We start from the raw sequence: 19,431 nt of genomic DNA, 5'->3' as shown, positions 1-19,431 counted from the left end.
TGTGTGTGTCATAAGTACACTTATGAGAGCAAAAGGCATGTGTGCATAAGTGTTTGCCATGAATCAGAGGTCTCCTCACATTGTCTGACTCACACACATACACCATGGCCCTAAGGATTCTGGGTAGAATGGAGATTCAGGTCAAAGCCAAGGCAAAACATCTCTCTCTTGCTCTCTCTAAATGGAATTACTAGAATTACTATTTTACAGTTTGTAATGGATTTACTGCTGTAAAATTAATATTTCTGATTAATTATTTGCACACATGTGCAGTTGTCTGAATCAGAGTTGTTACTATAAACTAAACTAAAACTGTCAGAAATAAAATTCAGTAATATACCGTAAATAAAACTGAGAATTATAAAATGAACATTTTCTTTAAGCCTTATATACAGTATAATTCATATGAAAATTTTAATGCATTAATAATGCCTTGTGATTCACAGTTATAATGCATTATAACACCCTATTCATTGTTAGACTCTTGCAAAGTATAATGCATTAAAACACAACAAACAGATCATTTCAGATGTAACAAATAATCTGCAAGTATTATAATGCATTTGAATGCATTTTGTTTAATTATTTATGAAAGGATATTATTGCATCTACATGATAATGAATACATATATAATGCATTATACATAAGATGTGTTACCATTTTCCTTTTTCAGTTTTAGTTTTTTTTAATGCCTAAACATACTTATTTCGGTTAGTTTCCAAGGCAACATTTATCCTTTAACTTCCCTTTTTAATTTAAAACTGCTATTGTATCTGATTTCCTCTTTATTGTATTTACAGAAACAATTGGGATAGCTTTAGTTTGTTAAATGAAATAAATTAATAAACTAAAACTAATAAATGATCAAAAGCACATAACAAAACTAAACTTGATATAAAAATAATCAATTAATTTTTATATATATATATATATATATATATATATATATATATATATATATATATATATATATATATATATATAAGTACATTCTATAATAGCATTTAAATAATACTAAAATAAAAAGAAGTGCCTTAATTACAATCCCTCAGGTGGACAGGAATGAGAAGTGACTATTGAAATAACATAATCTGGTGGCCCAATAACTGGCAGCAGTGAAGTGTTTCTGACAAGATGGTATATCTTTATTTTTTACTACATATTAGAAAAGACTCCCAACTGCCTTGGTTATATTTAGCATCACGGCACAAGTGATGAAGTCAGCAGTCAGTCACCCAGCACAACCCCCCTTAGCCCCTAATCTCAGGCTCATTATGGAGTTAAAATGAGCTCTGCCCTTGATGAGAATGGTACACTTCAGCACACCTAATGAATTTCCCTCATTCCGTTCCTCCCTCCCCCTCCTTCCTTTCTTCACTTGCTTTTTCAATCCCTTCCTTCATCCGTATATCCTTCTCTATCGCTCTCATTTGGAGTTTCGAGGCCTAGCCCTTGGAGCGTGATGGAGGCAATCTCACCTACAATTTGCATTTATTAGAATATGGTGCTTTTCCACATTTTCTAAACAGCTTGAATAATTTCCGTTTCGTAATTTTCTTAATCCCATTTGTTACAACCCTTTGGTCGAAGTTGGGTTTTCATTTTGTAGTAATCCATGTCTCAAATTAAACTTAATTTACTCAGCCTCATGTTTTAGATCCTATATTCTCTGTTAAAAAAAAAAGAGAAATTTGAAGGAATATTAACGCTGATGTTTTCCATACAGTGAAAGTAAATAATAACAAGGAACTGTCAAACTGCAAATTGGACAAACTTTACGAGCCAGTATTGTGGTCTATATTCCAACATGCATGAACCAGACCAAAATTAGTAATTATTTACAAAAAAATCTAAATGATGCACATTCATATTCAAAATGGCTTGAAATATTCTTCAAAATTTCTCTTTTTGTGTTCCACAGAAGAAAGAAAGAAAGTCATACAGGTTTGGGTTTATATGAGGGTGAGTACATGACAATTATTAGTTGATCTACTTTGGAACAGGTGAAAACAGGAAGAGAGCGGAATAGCACTAGCAGACATGAGCATCAGCTCCTTAGAAACAATCTCAAGATCCCATTAAAAGAGAAAGCGACAGTGTGTCTTTCACAAACAATTGACTTGAACCTTATTCTGACTCTGGACTGAACGAAACCCCACCAGTGTCCCTCCCCACTCACACACAAGGAGCAAGAGATACTCTGAGCCTTATTATGTAACGAATTGGCAAAGTTTTGTTGTTAAACTTAACTTTAAGCCTAGAGAGGTTAAACCGTCATTGATAATGTCTTTTACCAATGTCAGCTGAATATTAAGTTAGGGATAAATAAATACAACAAGTTATAGTACTTACAGACAAATGTTTAATAACATGGCAATATTGCATTTGCAGATATTCACCATAAAAAAAAAAAGTTTATTGAAGTAATTGGATAAAGTATATCATTCAGTCATAGTTACCCAGAGAAAAATTGAGTTTGTTTGTAATTCTTATTTGATTTACATTACTATAATATATTTTTTTTAAATTAAAATCAGCCTAAATTGAGGTAAATTAATGAGTAATGAGGCAATATGTTAATGAAAGATATGGCACAATTTTAATGGTTCTGCTTAGTTTTTACACAAAATTGAATTAACTTTTTCCTTCCTCATGTGTATGTGTGTGTGTGTGCATATATATATATATATATATATATATATATATATATATATATATATATGTGTGTGTGTGTGTGTGTGTGTGTGTGTGTATTTACTGTTTAAAATTTTTATTAAATAAATCTGAGACCACCAATGAAATTTCTTTTTCATAAATTTTACTATAATTATAAAGGAATTACTAATTATATGATCAGCATACCAATTTAAGTCTTATGACCTACATATATTGCAGTTTTACATTTTTCTTTATTCATTTTAAAATATAGTTTCTTCACTCTTATAAACTTTATTTCCATCTTCAAATTATATTTAGATTCCCGGATTTTCAGTGTGGCTTTGACCTTAGTACTTGCACATGTGCTTGTAAGTGCATGTTCCCGTGTCTTATCCCAGACCCATGATTGGCCGTTGGCTCCTAAGAAAGCTGATTAGAGGTGTTTGTGAATTAAAGGGGGTGTGCTTTCTGCCAAAGCAGATGCAGGGCGCAGCCAGAGAGGTGAGAGACACCTTCCCTTTAAGAGAGTATTTTTAGCCATCCAGTTATTAGTGCTCATTGGGAGGGAAAACGGGGTGTTAAGGGAGGAATTAAGCACATGCAGACTGTCTAAGAAGGATGTGGAGATCAGGACGACTAATATACCACAAGTGAAACGTCGTCCCTAGGGAATGAAGTGCACAAGGAGCTGTCCACTCACGAGTACTACAGCAAACAACAGATAGTCAGCTTGTAGTGCAGGTATGTGACCATTTGCTCTTCTACATCCAGTTTTAAATCTTTTTGTTAGTTTACCTCTGAAGCACTCATAACTCTTGTGTGTGAAAGTTGTGTTAATGACTATATACACTTGTACAGTCACTTCTGAATCATCATATTCTCAACAGAAATTGTATTATGTTTGCAGGTAATTACTGTAAAAGTCTCTATCAAAACTACAACACTCTTCTGATTTGAAGACTAGTCATGATTCATATAACGCTCACAGCTTGTGTGTTACTTTAAGTAATAATGTTTAATCTCCCTTACATTCATTTGAAGGGTCATGCCAGCCATATTTTCTGTATTGAAGCCCATATTCAACTTTAATGACCAACGCACTGTTTGTGTGATTAGGTTTCAGGCTTCAGTTCCACTTCTCTGCTTCTCCGAGCGCTGTAAGTCACCCATACACACCAGCATACATAGGTCGCACAGCAACACACACACACACACACTCACTGGCATATTGTAAAGCACTATTAATGTGTACAATGTGTGTATATGAGTGTGTATGTATATTCATTAGAGAGATAGGCTGCTAGAGGAAGTCAGGTGAGCATTTGTGGGTATAGAATATACAGTACTGCTCAAAATATTGATTACATTTTTAACATTTATAATGCTACAAAACATTAGTACAATTAGTACAAAAATAAAGGCTCTTCTTTTGAACTTTCTATTCAAAATTCAGCATTGATAATTATTATTAGAAATGTTTCTAGAGTACCAAATTAGCATATCATAATGATTTTTAAAAGGACCATGTGACACTGAAGACTGGAGTAAGGGCTGCTGAAAATTCAGCTTTGCCATCACAGGAATAAATTAAATTTTAAAATGTATTTAAATATAAAACAGTTATTTTAAATTGTAATAATATTTCACAATATCACAGTTTTTTGGGACAAATAAATGCCCCCCCCCCCAACTTTTGCATGGCACTGTAAAACCAGTTTGACCAGGTTTCATAGCTGTATCTACAGTGGCATGTGTGTGTGTGTGTGTGTGTGTGTGTGTGTGTGTGTATGTGTGTATGTACTTGCGCTTCAGAGCATTAAGGTCATTAGTGTTCGCTCCAGCGGTCAGCCCTGTGTGTGGAAGGCTATCTGTTCTGGGCCGCCGTTCATCACTGTTGACGAGAGGGAGAGGAAACGAGGGAATAAGGGCAGGACAACCCCCTAACAACAATAATAGTAATCTCTGACTCTCCTGTCATTGTATTTATCCTGATTGTGGCGCCAACAGCAGATAGTCATGATAGAGAGCTTAAATTACTGCTAATGCCGTTTGATCTGGTTAATTGATGTGTGGAGATCGTTAGAGCAACTGTGGATCTTGATAAGAGTCCATCTCCTCGATATAGCTCAGGGACAACAGCTGGTCACGCAAGGACGAATTCCCCCTGGAGCTGTGGGCTGGGCTGAATAAGCCTCCACTGTCACATCACACAGCCGTCACTCTGATGTTAAATAGGGTGGAGAGGATAACACGTAATAGTTAAAAGGAAGCTGGAAACTGCATTAGAGGCATCTGAGATTCGCTGTTCTGTTTTACAGTGTATGGAGCTGTTGCATTGTTTAAACCATAGCTGAAGATAAAGCGGATGCTCAGTCGTGCTCCTGGGGATCTTCCTTCCTGCCGTGTTTGTTCTAACCCTGCTGTTGCACACCTGTCTGTAATTTTCAAGAGATCCGGAAGACTTTAATTAGCTGGTTCAGTATTTTCCCTGTGGCCTTGTTTGCCATTTTTGTTGATGAGACACTTTAGAAAGCACTTAAAATGATTGTGAGGAGAGGGGCCAACAGGATTAGGAAATTATTACTGCTCAAAAGATGCATGGGTGCTAACAGCTATGCTATGGTTCAGAATGTTTTTTTTAATTTATAGATAGATAGATAGATAGATAGATAGATAGATAGATAGATAGATAAAGCACCTCTGGTTTTAGTTTCAGAAATTATTGTAGCATTATCACATCTCCATATCAGATTATGCACTGATAATGGACACTTCCTGTAAAATCGGATCTGTTTTGGTCTATTCACAGGGTCCTAAATTCAGAATGACTCACCAAATGTGTTTTTGCATTTAATTTGGCAACTGTTTAAGAATTTTAGGAAATGAATTCAGCCCCGAAATTACAAATTTTATCCAGTATGTTTTGTTCAGAACTGGATCAGTGATGTGTTGATCTTGGTGAGAGTGATCCTGCAGACAGCTTCATCTCTGCACAAAAGTGGGAATCAATAAAGGTTGCTAATGGAGACGGGCTTTTCTATCGTCACTCCTCAAGGCTGCTCAGACACAGTTATATTAAGTTGCATGTCTGGGGCTTTCTTCGTTTTAATTCAGAGAAAATGCTATTGTTGGAGCAAATGAAAATCCTGCAGCCTTCAGACCTACCGTCTGCAATGTTGATTCTCTGTGAAACCAACAGGTTTTGTGTCCTCTAACATTTGATTTTAAGGACAAACAGCACTGTCGGGACGTACAGCCCTGTAAAGTGGGCAATGTGTCCCTGCAAATTCTCCCTCTGACTGTAGAAGTCATTGGTGACAAACTACTTCAGTGTCTCCTTCTGTCTCCAGGCCCTTGGCATAGCTGTGAGCCAAGGACATATTGATGACTTATGGACATATTGATGCAGTGACTCATGATTCCTATTCAGCAGGAAATCTGTGAGCAGGATGACTGAGTCTGTGAATGGATGTGTTTGTGAATGTGTGATCTATGCAGTGGTTGGATCACTAAACCTTACGGCAAGTAATTCACTCTTATGCACCACTGTTTCAGTTTTATTTTACACTTTTAACAATTATATTCTTCCTCAAAGCAGCTTGAAAAGGGTGCAAATATCACCAAAGTAACAGAGCAGGGAGCTAAGAATAATAATATTCAAGTACTAAGAGCCGAGGGAACACTTATAATAATGCTACAATATCAAATACAGTGCTGAGCATTTGGAAGTGAGACTAGCCTAAAGTAAGAACTAATCAATTTTAGACCATAAAATGTTACCCCCTGGTGTTCTGCTCTGATTGGTTACACTGCGTTCAGCTGCAGAATTTTTCACTTCAAAACAACTCATGAAACTGTTTATACATTTTAGTTTGGAGCCACCTTAAAAGAAAGCACACTTTTGGACTTTTTAGACCAAACTTCAAAGAACAGTTTTTCTAAAAATTAAAATTAGCTGAAAATGTACTCACTCTAAAGCTATCCAAGATGTAGATAAGTTTTGTGTCTTCATTGGGAAAGATTTAGAAAAATTTATCACTTGTTCACCAGTGGATCCAGTGGAAACAGCTGATAAAAACATAGCAACAATACACACAGTTCCAATCCATCAGTTAATGTCTTGTGAAGCGATTAGAAACAAATCCAATTTAAAATCATTTTAACTTTTAATCATTACTTATTTAAATTCAAAAGATACAGCGCTAATTTTCTCCAAATCAGCTTGAAGAAGAAACAAACTAATGGACATCTTGGATAGCCTGGGGGTGTGTACATTTTTATAAAGGTTTACATTTTGTGTGAACTATTCCTTAAAAAGTAATGAGATCTTGAATGTATAACAAGGTTAGGTTTAGGTTTTAGGTTTAGGTTTTTCCTGTCTATAAATTAACAAAAAATCTTGATATTAGAAAAAAAAGTTAATGGATATGTAATCTGTCGACTACCTAATTAAACATATTTACAGGCCTATGTGTAACGTGCTTTCCGTAATGCAAAGTGTTCCAGTTTTTGTTACTACAAAACCAGCTGCTCTGCACCAAATCGGTTCGTTAATTAGGGAATTATTGGCTCGGCTTGAATGCAAAATAAACATTGTAAATATGATATGAGACGATTTTTTTATGAGGCGCTTTGTCCCTTTAATTCATTTTTTATTTCAACGGCGACGTCTTGTGATCACCTGTGAGGGGCGGGACATGCGCGTTGGATGGATGAAGGAGGGAGGCGCACAACTCTAGACCTACACCCGCACGGAGAGGCTCTGCTCTTGGGATGTGCGTTATCGCACAGAGACCCTCGACTGAAATGGAGAAATAAAACGACATGCATCCAAGACAACCGCGGATACCGACGCCGATGCCTTATTCCGGACATTAAGAGCCGAATCGCCGCGTAATTAGCTGGAGGGAGGGGGGTTAAAAGGGAAAAGGGGTCGATCATGGGGAACGAAGCGAGCCAAGAAGGCGGCGAAGGGGCATTCGCTGGATTACCAGCGGGACTCGCACCTGATGGGAAGGGTGGTTTCATCCAGATGCCCGCTGGGGTGGAGGCAGACCTCAGTAATCTATCTGAGGAGGAAAGAAAGCAGCTTGTGGCCGCTATGGCCAAAGCGCAGTCCAGGCAAGTTGAAGTGTCTATAAATCTATGCCGTAATCACGATGATGATGTCCGTCCCTTCAGTGCCCGAGCTCTTGTGTTGGACGCGTCTATGATGTGCTTGTGTTTTGATCAGGGCACTGCAGGTTGTCACATCACGACAGCAGCACCGATGCAAAACATGATCACACCCATTCACGCTCTTGCTGCATGTCTAAGGCCGTTTTATAGCTAGATATTTAATCCTGCCAAAATTTCAGCCATGCATATGACTGCAATTCAATACCTCCTTAGAGCACTTCTGTTTTATAACTATACATATCGGTAGAACCTACCGCTGATTTGAACGAAACGCATTTTTTATAATTAGTATCATCATTGTTAATATGGTGGGGCACTGTATGTGCACAGTGGATGTGCATAGTATTTTAATGAATGTAGTTTTCTTTAAACCACCTTATTCAACCCATGCAAGACACCACGGTTATAGATTGAATTAAAAATAAGAGTTTCCTTATATGAAAATATGAATCCATGCTGACAAACATCCGTTCTCTATGTATCCAGATATCCATTGCGTTCTCCATGCACACTCCATCTTCCTCTTATGGGCTGTGTAGGTGATGTCATGAGCAGATTTGGATAACACTGCCTGAGAATAACACAGGTCTATGACAATTCGATCACTAGAAAGCACTCGATCGACATTAACTTTGACATGATCTCATTCGTAAGCTAATTGAATTGTGTCTTTAAAGCTGCTTAGGCGTAAATATGTTATTTTTGCCCAAGCGCAAATGGGGGAGGGGGTTTAAATATTAATATGACTAAATATAGCACCGCAAGCACAAATGCCATCATGCTCATTGATCGCTTTTGCTTATTTTTGGAGAGCGTGCGTGTAATATTACACCTGAAAACAAGAACTGTGCTACAGTCATATCATATATTGTTCGCTGTCCGTGGTGCTGAAACGCTTGAAGTGATGCCTAAGTGAAGAGCGCCGCTCGATCAGAAACAATACGAAAATTGGACGTGGCGTGATGATCTTTTATGGGAGGCTGAATGACAGAACGATCAAATATATGTAAAATAACGCTCCTGTGATCGACTAACCGTTTGAGATGCTGTGCTGAACAGCCATTGAGCTAACAATAGTAATCCACTGAAATTAATTATGGTGAAAATGGGCCAAAAACTATGAAACGTTATTTTAAATTAGTCTTTATTTTTAATAAATAAATTCTGTTAAAATTATCATATTTTGATAAGTAATTACACTTTTTCACCCTCAGTTGGCATCACTAGAATAACAAAGGATAGAGAAACTTTGCAGATGTAAAAACTGACATCAGGCTTTTGTAACTAGATAACAATGGACAAATGCACTAAAAGAAAGGTGTCTCTGTCTTCTTACATGAGAGGCACTTTCTCTTTGTATTAAGATGCGCTAAATAGCCTTATAGCCAAAATGCAGGACAACCCTATTTATTAAAGCACTAATAACCAAGAGAGCAGTATTCTGGCATAGGAACTTTAATATCATAACTGGGAAACTCAAATATGTTTGTTAAAATTTTGACCACAGTATAAAGGTGATAGGTAACCATTGGTATATAATTTGAGTTTTGGGCCTTTTGGGGGGCTTTAAGTTCTGGTGCATGCTTAGTTAGCCTTTATATTTATTTTCTGTCACATTAAATTGTGATGAATACATTGACAGTTAACTTTGTTTTTGACTTATTCTGTGTGTTTTGTTGCTGCAGTCTCTTAGAATTAATAAACTATTTAAATATTGTTCACTGACAGCAGTAATAGACTTCATATGTATTGTGGATACGTCTCAATATTGTTTGTCTTGCGTTGTGACCGCAGAGCCCATTTTAGATGTACATTTTTTCTGCTGCATGAATTTTGCTTTTGATTTGATTGTCTGATTAATTTGCAGTGGCCTTTGAAATGTATTTTTGGATTTTATCCACTATAGCTATTAAGTAAAAGTACATTTCAGTTAATCACATATTTTTTAAAATCTATGTTGACTTGAGGCTAATAAATGTGAAGTTGACCTTATGTCTGTTCACTCCACAGGCCACCAGAGACTCAAGCTGGTGGCACCAGAGTCCCAGCAGGTCTCAGTAAAAGTCGGACTGTAGATGCATTTGGAGAGGGGCCGCCTCCCAAGCCAAAGCCTGGACGGAGCCCCTCCTCACTCAGTCTCCTTGAGTCACGTTTCCGGCAGGAGCCCAAAGACCCAGAACAACCACGAACTGGCATGTTCTCATCTGGCTTCTTGAGTGGGGCCAACCCCCTGAGTGCGGTCTCTTCTGCTGTCTCCTCTGCCAGCATCCCAAAGTTTAGTTTGTTTGGTGATGATGAGGAAGAGGTGCCTACAAAGCAGGAAGGAAAGCCTCCTGGCCCACAGAGTGGAGCAGGGAAGGGTCCTCCTCAGCAAGGGGGTAAGCCACCTCAGCAAGGTCCACCTAAAGGACAGGGGCCTGGAGGTAAACCTGGAGGTCCTAGTCCCCAACAACAAGGACCAAAACCTAGTGGACCAGGACCCCAACAGGGACCTAAACCTGGGGGACCCGGACCCCAACAGCAGGCACCTAAACCTGGTGGACCAGGACCTCAACAGGGACCCAGACCTGGGGGACCCGGACCCCAACAGCAGGCACCTAAACCTGGTGGACCAGGACCTCAACAGGGACCCAGACCTGGGGGACCAGGAACCCAACAGCAGGGACCTAAACCTGGTGGACCAGGACCTCAACAAGGACCCAGACCTGGGGGACCAGGAGCCCAAGAGCAGGGACCTAAACCTGGTGGACCAGGACCTCAACAGCAAGGACCCAGACCTGGAGGACCAGGCCCCCAGCAACAAGGGCCTGGGAAGCCTGGTGCAGGGGTTACAGCAAAACCCAGTGGACCTCAACCACAGGGTAAACCTGGACTGGGGGCTCAAGGGAAAGCAATGTGTCCTCTTTGTAATTCTACAGAGCTGAATCTGCAGGCTAAAGACCAGCCACCTAACTACAACACATGCACCCAGTGCAAACAGCAGGTGTGCAGCCTGTGCGGCTTCAGTCCACCAGACTCAGCGGTAAGAGACATATCTGCTGCCTTCACTAAATCATTCACCTAGATCTCACACTGGTGTCACTTTTTACCTAGATATAGATAAGAGTGGCATATATTGTCAGCTTTTTGTACAAGGCACTATTATTCTAGTATTTCTTTGAAGACATCAGCAAAATCAGTTCATATTTTGCTCATTAAAGGTGCAGGGTTTTGTTTTAATAACCCTTCTTTGGTTCTGCCTAAAATGCTGCTTGCACTTATTCCTCTCATCCATGAGTTTGGGAGGAAAATATTGGCACAGAAGGTGGAAGATTATCAAGGTCACTTACATCACCCAGACAGGAAGTGGAGGAAGTTGTTATTCAGTGTGTTTAGAAACTACATTCATCAGTTATAAAGGCAGTGATTATACAGACGTTTGGCATTATTCCTGGTCCATGTTAGAGAGAATAACAGTATTACTCACACAGTGATGAGTGTACAGTGTTAAACTTGTTTTCTAAAGGATTTTAAAGTGTGCATTACAATAAATGTCTCCGCCAAACCAATAATACAAGTAAATTAAATGTTATTCATATAATTAAATCAGAAATTCATGACTTTCAGAGATAACTAATCAATCCAATAAGAATAAAGGATTACAAAGAATAAATGATAACAGAAAGTTCTCCACAAATTAATATGTTGCTTACTGGGTGTTTCTGTTGAGTGGCTGGCTATATAAATTAAAATATTGTGATTGCTATTTTCTAATGAGCTTGAGATGATGCAAATCAATATTCTTATAAAAATGTTATTTGCAGCATCAGTGTTCCTGTGCCTTGACTTTCTCTGTTTGTTACAACAGGGTAAGGAATGGTTGTGTCTGAACTGTCAGATGCAGAGGGCAGTGGGGGGCATGGAGCCTCCTGGACCTCCAATGATGAAACAGCCCCCCAAGCAGGGTTCTGCACCTCCCTCCCCACAAAGGAAGGAGCCACCTTCTGGGTTTCCCTCTAAGGATGAGCCAGGGAAGAAGCCCCCAATGCTGACCAAACAACAGAGTATTGCTGATACTGGGAAAGGAAGTACTCCTCCAACTACACCAAAATCTGGACCACAGCAGGGCCCTCAGCCTGGACAACTAGGGGCCAAGCGTGGGCAGCCACCACCTCTTCAAAAACCTTCACAGAGCCCAAAAGGTAGTCCTCAGCCTTCTCCTGCAAAAACTACTCCAAAACAAGATGGAGGGGGCTTTTTTGGAGGATTTGGTCTGGGAGGATTGACAGAGGTGACAAAACCCTCTGGAGGTGCCCAGGCTACTGAGTCAGTCGCAGGAAAACTCTTTGGTGGATTTGGTGGGTCGTCCAAACCTCAGGTCGGTTCTACTGCTCAGGCCAGCGAGTCGGTCACTGGAAAACTCTTCAGTGGGTTCAGTGGTCTCACTGAGTCGGCTAAACCTATGCCAGCAAGTTCTCAGTCTGCCGAGAGCGTTTCTGGAAAGATGTTTGGTTTTGGCTCTTCCATCCTGAGCTCTGCCACCAATCTCATTTCCGGGGAGGAATCAAAGTCTCCCCCAGAATCTCCTCCAGGATCACCCCCTGATTCCCCCATTGGGTCTGAAGCAGACTCCCCTCCCGGATCCCTCCCTGACTCAGGCTCAGAGTCACCTCCTGACACACCACCTGCTTATTCCAAAGACACAGCCTCTCCAGAACCTACAGCCGCTGAAGGAAAAACATCAGCAGACATGCCCCCTCCAAAATCGACAGAAGTAAAGGAGCCTCCAACTCCAATTTCAGGCTCTCAGGCCCAGTCCTGCTGTCCACTCTGTAAAGTGAAGCTGAACATGGGATCAGGAGAGTCACCTAACTATAGCACCTGCACAGAATGCCAGAAGACTGTGTGCAACCTCTGTGGATTCAACCCCACTCCACATCTCTCAGAGGTAAGAGTTCTGCTGCAGCTCTTTGTTAAAGTGTTTTTGAGCAACTCTTTACCTTAATTTATTGGTGTATTTCCTATTAACACAGGAAGTTGGGCCAGAACACCTCATAGAGCTTGTTCTGTTTTTAGCTGTCTATAGCTTTTAGTTTTTTCATCACGGCTGGCAACACTAAAAGACTATTTATGCTTCTTACATTAGCTTGTCGTAGGCAGGTGGTGTACATAATTTAGGAGGATGGGACATGCTTATTCCAGAGGGCATTTTATTGGACAATAATTTTTATACGTGTCTGTGAACAAGATGAGTCATCAGTTTTTTTTGTTTTGGTCAATTTTTCAGGTGTGTGCTCCTTTTTTTTATGGTGATCAAAGGTGTGATTTACAATGGGTTTTGTGTGATCTACATTTCAAGCATTTCTCTGGAGAATGGCTTTTTGCTGTTGCTCTTTGAAGTTTTTATTGTTCTTTTGCATTATACCTAAGTCTCATCATTCCTGTCCCTGTTTACTTAAAAAGCTTGACACTTCACTGTGTAATCCAGTGCACTCTAAGCCTTTTCGAGTCGATGTGTTTAAGAATGTCTCTGCACTCATAGTCTGATCCCATTTCAGATGACTTACCAACTCACTTCCTGTTGGAAATTAGACTTTGCTTTTTAGTGAACTCAGAAGGTAGAGGAGGTATGTTTTAATGTTTTAAAAAATGAGCAAAGGAATATATTTGAGAGGAGTGTTCATCTAAACATTAAAATTATGTCATTTACTCACCCTCATGAAGAATGAATTTAAGGTGAGCTATATAAAATGGTAAAAACTTTATTATGTTTATTATGCATAAAATTTACCGTCATTGATGATTCATATTAGCATGGGTTGCCTAGATGAAGGATAGACCTCAAGGAATTTTGTTTATTAATAGATTCTATAATTAGTTACTATATATTCTATAATTACCTACTAAATTATAATGTTTTGTAGCTAATTACTGTGTTCCTACTGTCTTGGATACCTGGAAATGTCAGGTTTAAAATTTTTATTTTTTCTTCCCAGAGAAGAAAAAATGCTCCCAAAAATGCTTTAGCTCTTTATGATTTGGCTGTGTAGAGCAACACTTGCATGCAGACCGGTGTGTCAACATCAGTCTGTCCGCTGAGGTTAACTGCCTGTGTGACTCAGAGCTAATAATTATCTCCTATGGGACACAAAGTTGTCTTCCTGGAGCTATATCAGATCTCGCAATGTGTGTGTGTGTGTGTGTGTGTGTGTCTCTGTGTTTTATTTAAGGTTTTTTTTTATTTTTGTATGTGACAATGAATATGATAATTTAAATGTATTAATTCGTTTTGTCCACCAACATACACATTTTCATTGTTTTTCATATGGAAAGATGCCACTGAATTAAACTGGTAAACAAATCAGTTACTGCAGAATAAACACAGTCCACATTATTATACAGTGCATGTTTTTTGTGTGTGTGTGTGTGTGTGAAATTTGTTTTCTGCTTACTAAATGGTGGTAGATGTGGTAAATAGTTAATTTTTGTATAGTTCTTTGTAACAAGATTTTTTATTCCAAGTGAGAGCATGTCTTTAAACAAATTATTACATTCCTCAAGGGTACTTCACGTGTTCTTCCATCCATATGAACAGGTTATGCTAAGCTCACATGCTTTGACCTCCACACTGTGGCCTTTGATGGCTCTCACATGTAAAACACCCCCTGTGTTTGATCATGGGTTTGTACACCAGGTTGCTCATTCTCTCTGTAATCCCATGAGTCTATTTCAGGTTTTCCAAGCAGATTAGCCTGAGCATGTGCGTCTGGTTTCACCTCACATGTTACAGCCAATGACTTCACTTATTATACTGTCAAGAGTACCCTACCAAGATGGCTGACAACACTGATCCTCATTAAGCTTAGACCAGAACGGAAAGCAGAGACAGTCCTGTCATTTTTAACTGCAGACAGGCCTTATTACACTCATTAAAATGAAGGTGTCTCATGATGCCATAGAAGAAACTCTTTGTCTAAATTGTTCCATTAAAAACCTTTAACATCTGAAGAACCTTACTGTTTCACAAAAGCTTCTTTGTTCCAAAAGAAGGTTCTTCAGATTATAAAAAAAGGTAAGAAAGAGATGGTTCTTTAAAGAAACTTTGACTGAATGGTTCTTTTGAGGAACCAAAAATAGTTATTCTATGACAGGGGCGGCGAACTTCGGTCGGAGAGCCACAGCCCTGCAGAGTTTCTTCAACCCTAATCAAACACACCTGAACAAGCCAATCAAGGTCTGAATGGTTACTAGCAAGCTACGGGCAGGTGAGATATTAGAATTAGAAGATTAGAGAATCAGGGTTGGAGCTGAACTCTGCAGGGCTGCAGCTCTCCAGGAATGTAGTTCGCTACCCCGGTTCTGTGGCATCAGTTAAAGAACCTTTTGAAGCACCTTTATTTTTAAGAGTGTATAGTAAACGTTAATGCATGAGACTGCGTGCTTTTGGAGTGTGTTGTTTATTCGTCAGATCATCCTGATCAAAAAGGCTCAAGGCCGTACAAAATTGCGTTATCAGGATCAGTGCTGAAGAGCTTCCATTCGAAGAACATCCTCACTTGAGATTAGATTTATTTTTTTTCTCTCTTCCTGTGACATTTAAACACTACTTGTGCTACTGTGACAATGTGGGGCGAGTGTGCATGTGAGAGTTGGTGTAGTAATCTGTTTGAGCTAACAGGATTTAAAGGGCAACAGCTGAGTTTTTCTAAAGGCCACTTTAGGGCCATATTTTAAAGTCTCTCAGTATGTACAAGGATTTAATATGACACACTTTACCTTTCAAAGATTTTCCCCATTTCTCTTCATTGTTTCTCTTACCTATCTCTCTAGTGGCAACACACCTTCTCCATCAGATTTTTCACTTACTCATGTGACTGGAATTCCTTGTGGCGCTGATCCTCTGCCTCATTCCATCCTCCTCCGTGGATTTAAATGACTTGAATTAGAATCTCCTATAACTCCCATTCTGTCTCTGTTCTTTCTTCATCTTCATTCCTTGTATTTCTCACTGGTTGTTTTGAAGAAGACAGGAAATGTTCCCTAGACAATCACAGACTGTGTATAATATAAAACACAAAGCATTTAAGTATATGCCCAGAATCTATGCTCTATTTATTTAGACTAGGGCTGTCAAACGATTAATCCCGATTAATCGCATCCAAAATAAAAGTTTTTGTTTACATAATATATGTGTGTGCACTGTGTATATTTATGTATATATAGATAAACACACACGCATGTATATATTTTGAAAATATTTACATGAATATATTTATATATTTTTATGAAAATAAATGTTTTGCTACCAGTGCGGTTGATTAAAATTAACTTCTAAACATGAAAAACTCCTTTATCTTGACAGTATTTAACCCGGGTCATTTAGTTGTATCCGCAGACTCTAATCAAATTCTTTTGTTTAACTATATCAATGTTATTAGTGTTCCAAATTCATAATTGGCAGGACTGCACTTAGTTGCACGTCATTTTACCTGATAAGTAATTTAACATCGTCCTTTAATCGCTAATGAAGTAGGCATTGTTGGACAAATCAAGTGTGCCGCTTTTTCTGTGTGGCACAGTGTTGACCGTTTCACAACAGTCCCACAGAGAACTGGACCAGGGATTAGAATGCACACTTTCTGTGTTTTTTTTTTTTTTTTGGTTGGCCATCTGCCTTAGGCTTTGAGTCACTTGCCAGCCACCTGATGTGTCATCCCTCCCCACAGAGCACCCCCACCTCAAAGATGACCCATTCATTCCATGCATACAGTCACAGACAGCCCAGTGTAACATGAAATCAAGTGCATGTGGTTTGTCTTTTGCCATGCCTCTATTCTCCAAGGTGTTGCCCACACAATCACGCTCACTGTGACCCATCCACCTCCCACTCCACCAGTGTAATAGATTTAGTTGACTCCCCTTCCTCAGTATTTCCAGCACAGGGTCAGATACAGCACTGCATGGCCTCCCTCAGAGCAGAACTCCACAGTTTTACATAATCAACCTCCTCCCTAAATCTGAGCATCTAGCAGCCAAAACTGCTTCCTGCTATTGTACCGTCTCTCTATAGCTGCAGAGCAGGCGTGATCGCATTCTGTTTTTGACCTGATTTTATTCAGCTTTGATATACAGAGAATAATATTGTCAATATGCATTTCACGTTTGCATCCAAGTCCAAATTAAATCATAATTTACTTTTTAAATATGTGTTCCTAGTCTCAATGTGCATGATTCATCATTGCAATTTATTCCAAAGAAAAAAAATGTGGTGACATTTTATTTTATGCCTTTATGTATAAAGCATTATAAACGGTTATTAAAGGCTATATTGCATTACAATTATTCATAATGTGTATTGTAATACATTATATATTGTCATAAATAATTATTACCACATTTAAAATGCATAGTGTAACAATAAATTGATAAGTGTTACAATGTCTTAACTGTGGTTACATGAGATTGTACAAATGCATTATAAGGTGCATTGCAAGGCATAATTAATGCATTTAAAACTACTTTTTTTAATGCATTATATATAAAAGCCTTAAATAAAGTGTTACCAAAAATATTTATTTTGTCCCCTTCATCAAAATGTGACTCCTCTGTCATTATTTTTTTAAGCATTATTTTTATATAAATACAGTATTTTGCTACATTTTCACAAAACATTATTTACATAATTGTTGTGGTGAAAATGGCACCACAACTGAGGAACAGTGTTAATGTGTGTATAAAAAGGTGTCACCAAAATGGTTTGTCTTTTGACTCTTTGATTGTATTATAATGGTTTTTTAAAATGTAGTTAAAATTTTATGATGTATTTAGGAAATGTTCCTCCCAAATTTTGGCCGTCTGTTCACAGTTTTGCCTAGAAATGAGAAGTTAAACTCCTTAATTCTTCCAAATACTTCAGCTCGAACACTTCATATCCGCTTTAAAGAGCTACTCAGCTGTCCTCTGTCTGCTTGTTCTGTTCCCATAGCTACAGTGCCATCTTTGATCACTTAATGTGTACAGACGTGTGTTTCTGTGTGCCCTCCATCGCCATGGAGATCTGTCCGCCTATCTGTTTAATTATGATGTTTGCTTTGTTTATCTTTAGCAATCTTGTGATTTCAAGCCTGCATTTATTAATAACACCACAGAGTCTCTTAATCTACAGGACGATGTGTCCATGTGAATGTCCTGTCACTCTGAGGCACCAAAAATTTGTTTTATCTGGAGTTTCAAAAATTCATAATGTATTCTTGGCTCAATCATACAGTGTAACTTAAATTGTCCGGTCTATCTGTGTTTTATTATACCTTTCTGTCTGGCGCGCAGTCAAAGCTGTGTCTCTGTACTCTCTTGTACGTTGAGGCAAAAATAGCCAAAGTGGCAAAAGAGTGGTAGAGGCAGAGCCAAGAATGACTGCAGGACATCAGGGGAGATGTTCCTCTTTGTGGCAGCAAGCTTTTATAGCCATGTATGTGACTGTGTGTGTTTTTCTTTGAGCTCAAAAGGCTCTCAATCCTGCAGTGTCCACCACGTGCCATCCTTTTCCTGATGTTTTGAAAGCAGTCATATTTTTAGATGTGAAGGTGTTTTTTTTTGTTTGTAGGATTGAGAGAGAGTGCCACCAGGCACCCTTTCCATTAAACCAAGCTCTAAACCAAGTGAACAAAGACAGCACTCTCACCACTGAGAAATACACTTGTTATGCTGACTCAATTTTTTATGTGTATCCCTCTATGTGTTGTTAACATCATACACTTAGTATAATGAAAACTGGCACATTTTAACGGTGCAGGCACCACCAGGAAATCAGTATGGTGCAGTCTTACAGGAAATGTGAACTTCACACAGACCTGCTGTAGCTAGCTAATAAGGAGAGGAAGAGGGGTGGTGGATGTGAGAGGAGGAGAGAAAAAAAGAGCATTGAAAGTGAGAGAGGAGGCGGTGAATGATATTAGAATTTGGAGGAGGAAGTGTGTGGAAAGGTTATTGAGAAAATGCAACTTCCTATTTGTTTGCATATTGTGCATAGAAGTGGAAAACAGTTTGACTTGATTTGGTCACATTTGAATTTTTTAATTAAATAAAAAGACTTTTTCTATGTATCTAAATGTACATAAACTTACAGTATACTTGCTATAGTTTTGATAATCCTACATTACTAGCCTTTTAAACATTTACATTGGTAACCAGTGATTCTACCAAAATACAGTTATTGTGTCACTTCAGTAAAATTGTGGTAAAATTGACATAAAAAATAATAATAAAAAAAGGGTTTGGAAAGTATCTGATTGAAAGGATTGCCATAGTAATGTTTCATTATTATTATTATTATTATTATTATTATTATTATTATTATTATTATTATTATTATTATTATTATTATCCTACATTTGTAAAAACAAAAAAACAAAACTGTAAATAACAAAATTTGGTGGAAAATTAATATGGTAGGTTTGTAGGTGAGTGTGTTTCATTAGTGAAATAAGTCCTTGGGCATTCTTTGGGCTTTTAGTAAATTTAGCTCAGTTTCACACCGTTTATTGACAGATTTCACACATGCACACATTCTGGCTTTGAGAGTAAGCACACCCATCTGTGCTCAATGGATAGAGATT

At 38.4% G+C, this 19,431-nt stretch overlaps 1 protein-coding gene across 1 annotated transcript in view; it reads left to right on the top strand.

Annotated features, from left to right (window-relative positions):
* Nucleotides 1–7,381: 7,381 nt before the first annotated feature.
* pcloa (piccolo presynaptic cytomatrix protein a) overlaps nt 7,382–19,431 on the top strand; it is a 45,641-nt gene continuing 33,591 nt past the window's right edge. The window contains exons 1-3 of the mRNA XM_052554991.1: nt 7,382–7,780; nt 9,848–10,859; nt 11,685–12,764. Of these exons, the coding sequence (XP_052410951.1) occupies nt 7,599–7,780; nt 9,848–10,859; nt 11,685–12,764 (2,274 nt within the window). The 5' untranslated portion in view covers nt 7,382–7,598. The remainder of the gene's footprint in view (nt 7,781–9,847; nt 10,860–11,684; nt 12,765–19,431) is intronic.

The sequence above is a fragment of the Carassius gibelio genome, chromosome B4 (genome assembly GCF_023724105.1).
Source record: "Carassius gibelio isolate Cgi1373 ecotype wild population from Czech Republic chromosome B4, carGib1.2-hapl.c, whole genome shotgun sequence".
NCBI lineage: Eukaryota > Metazoa > Chordata > Actinopteri > Cypriniformes > Cyprinidae > Carassius > Carassius gibelio.
This window is presented reverse-complemented; position numbering and strand designations above follow the sequence as displayed.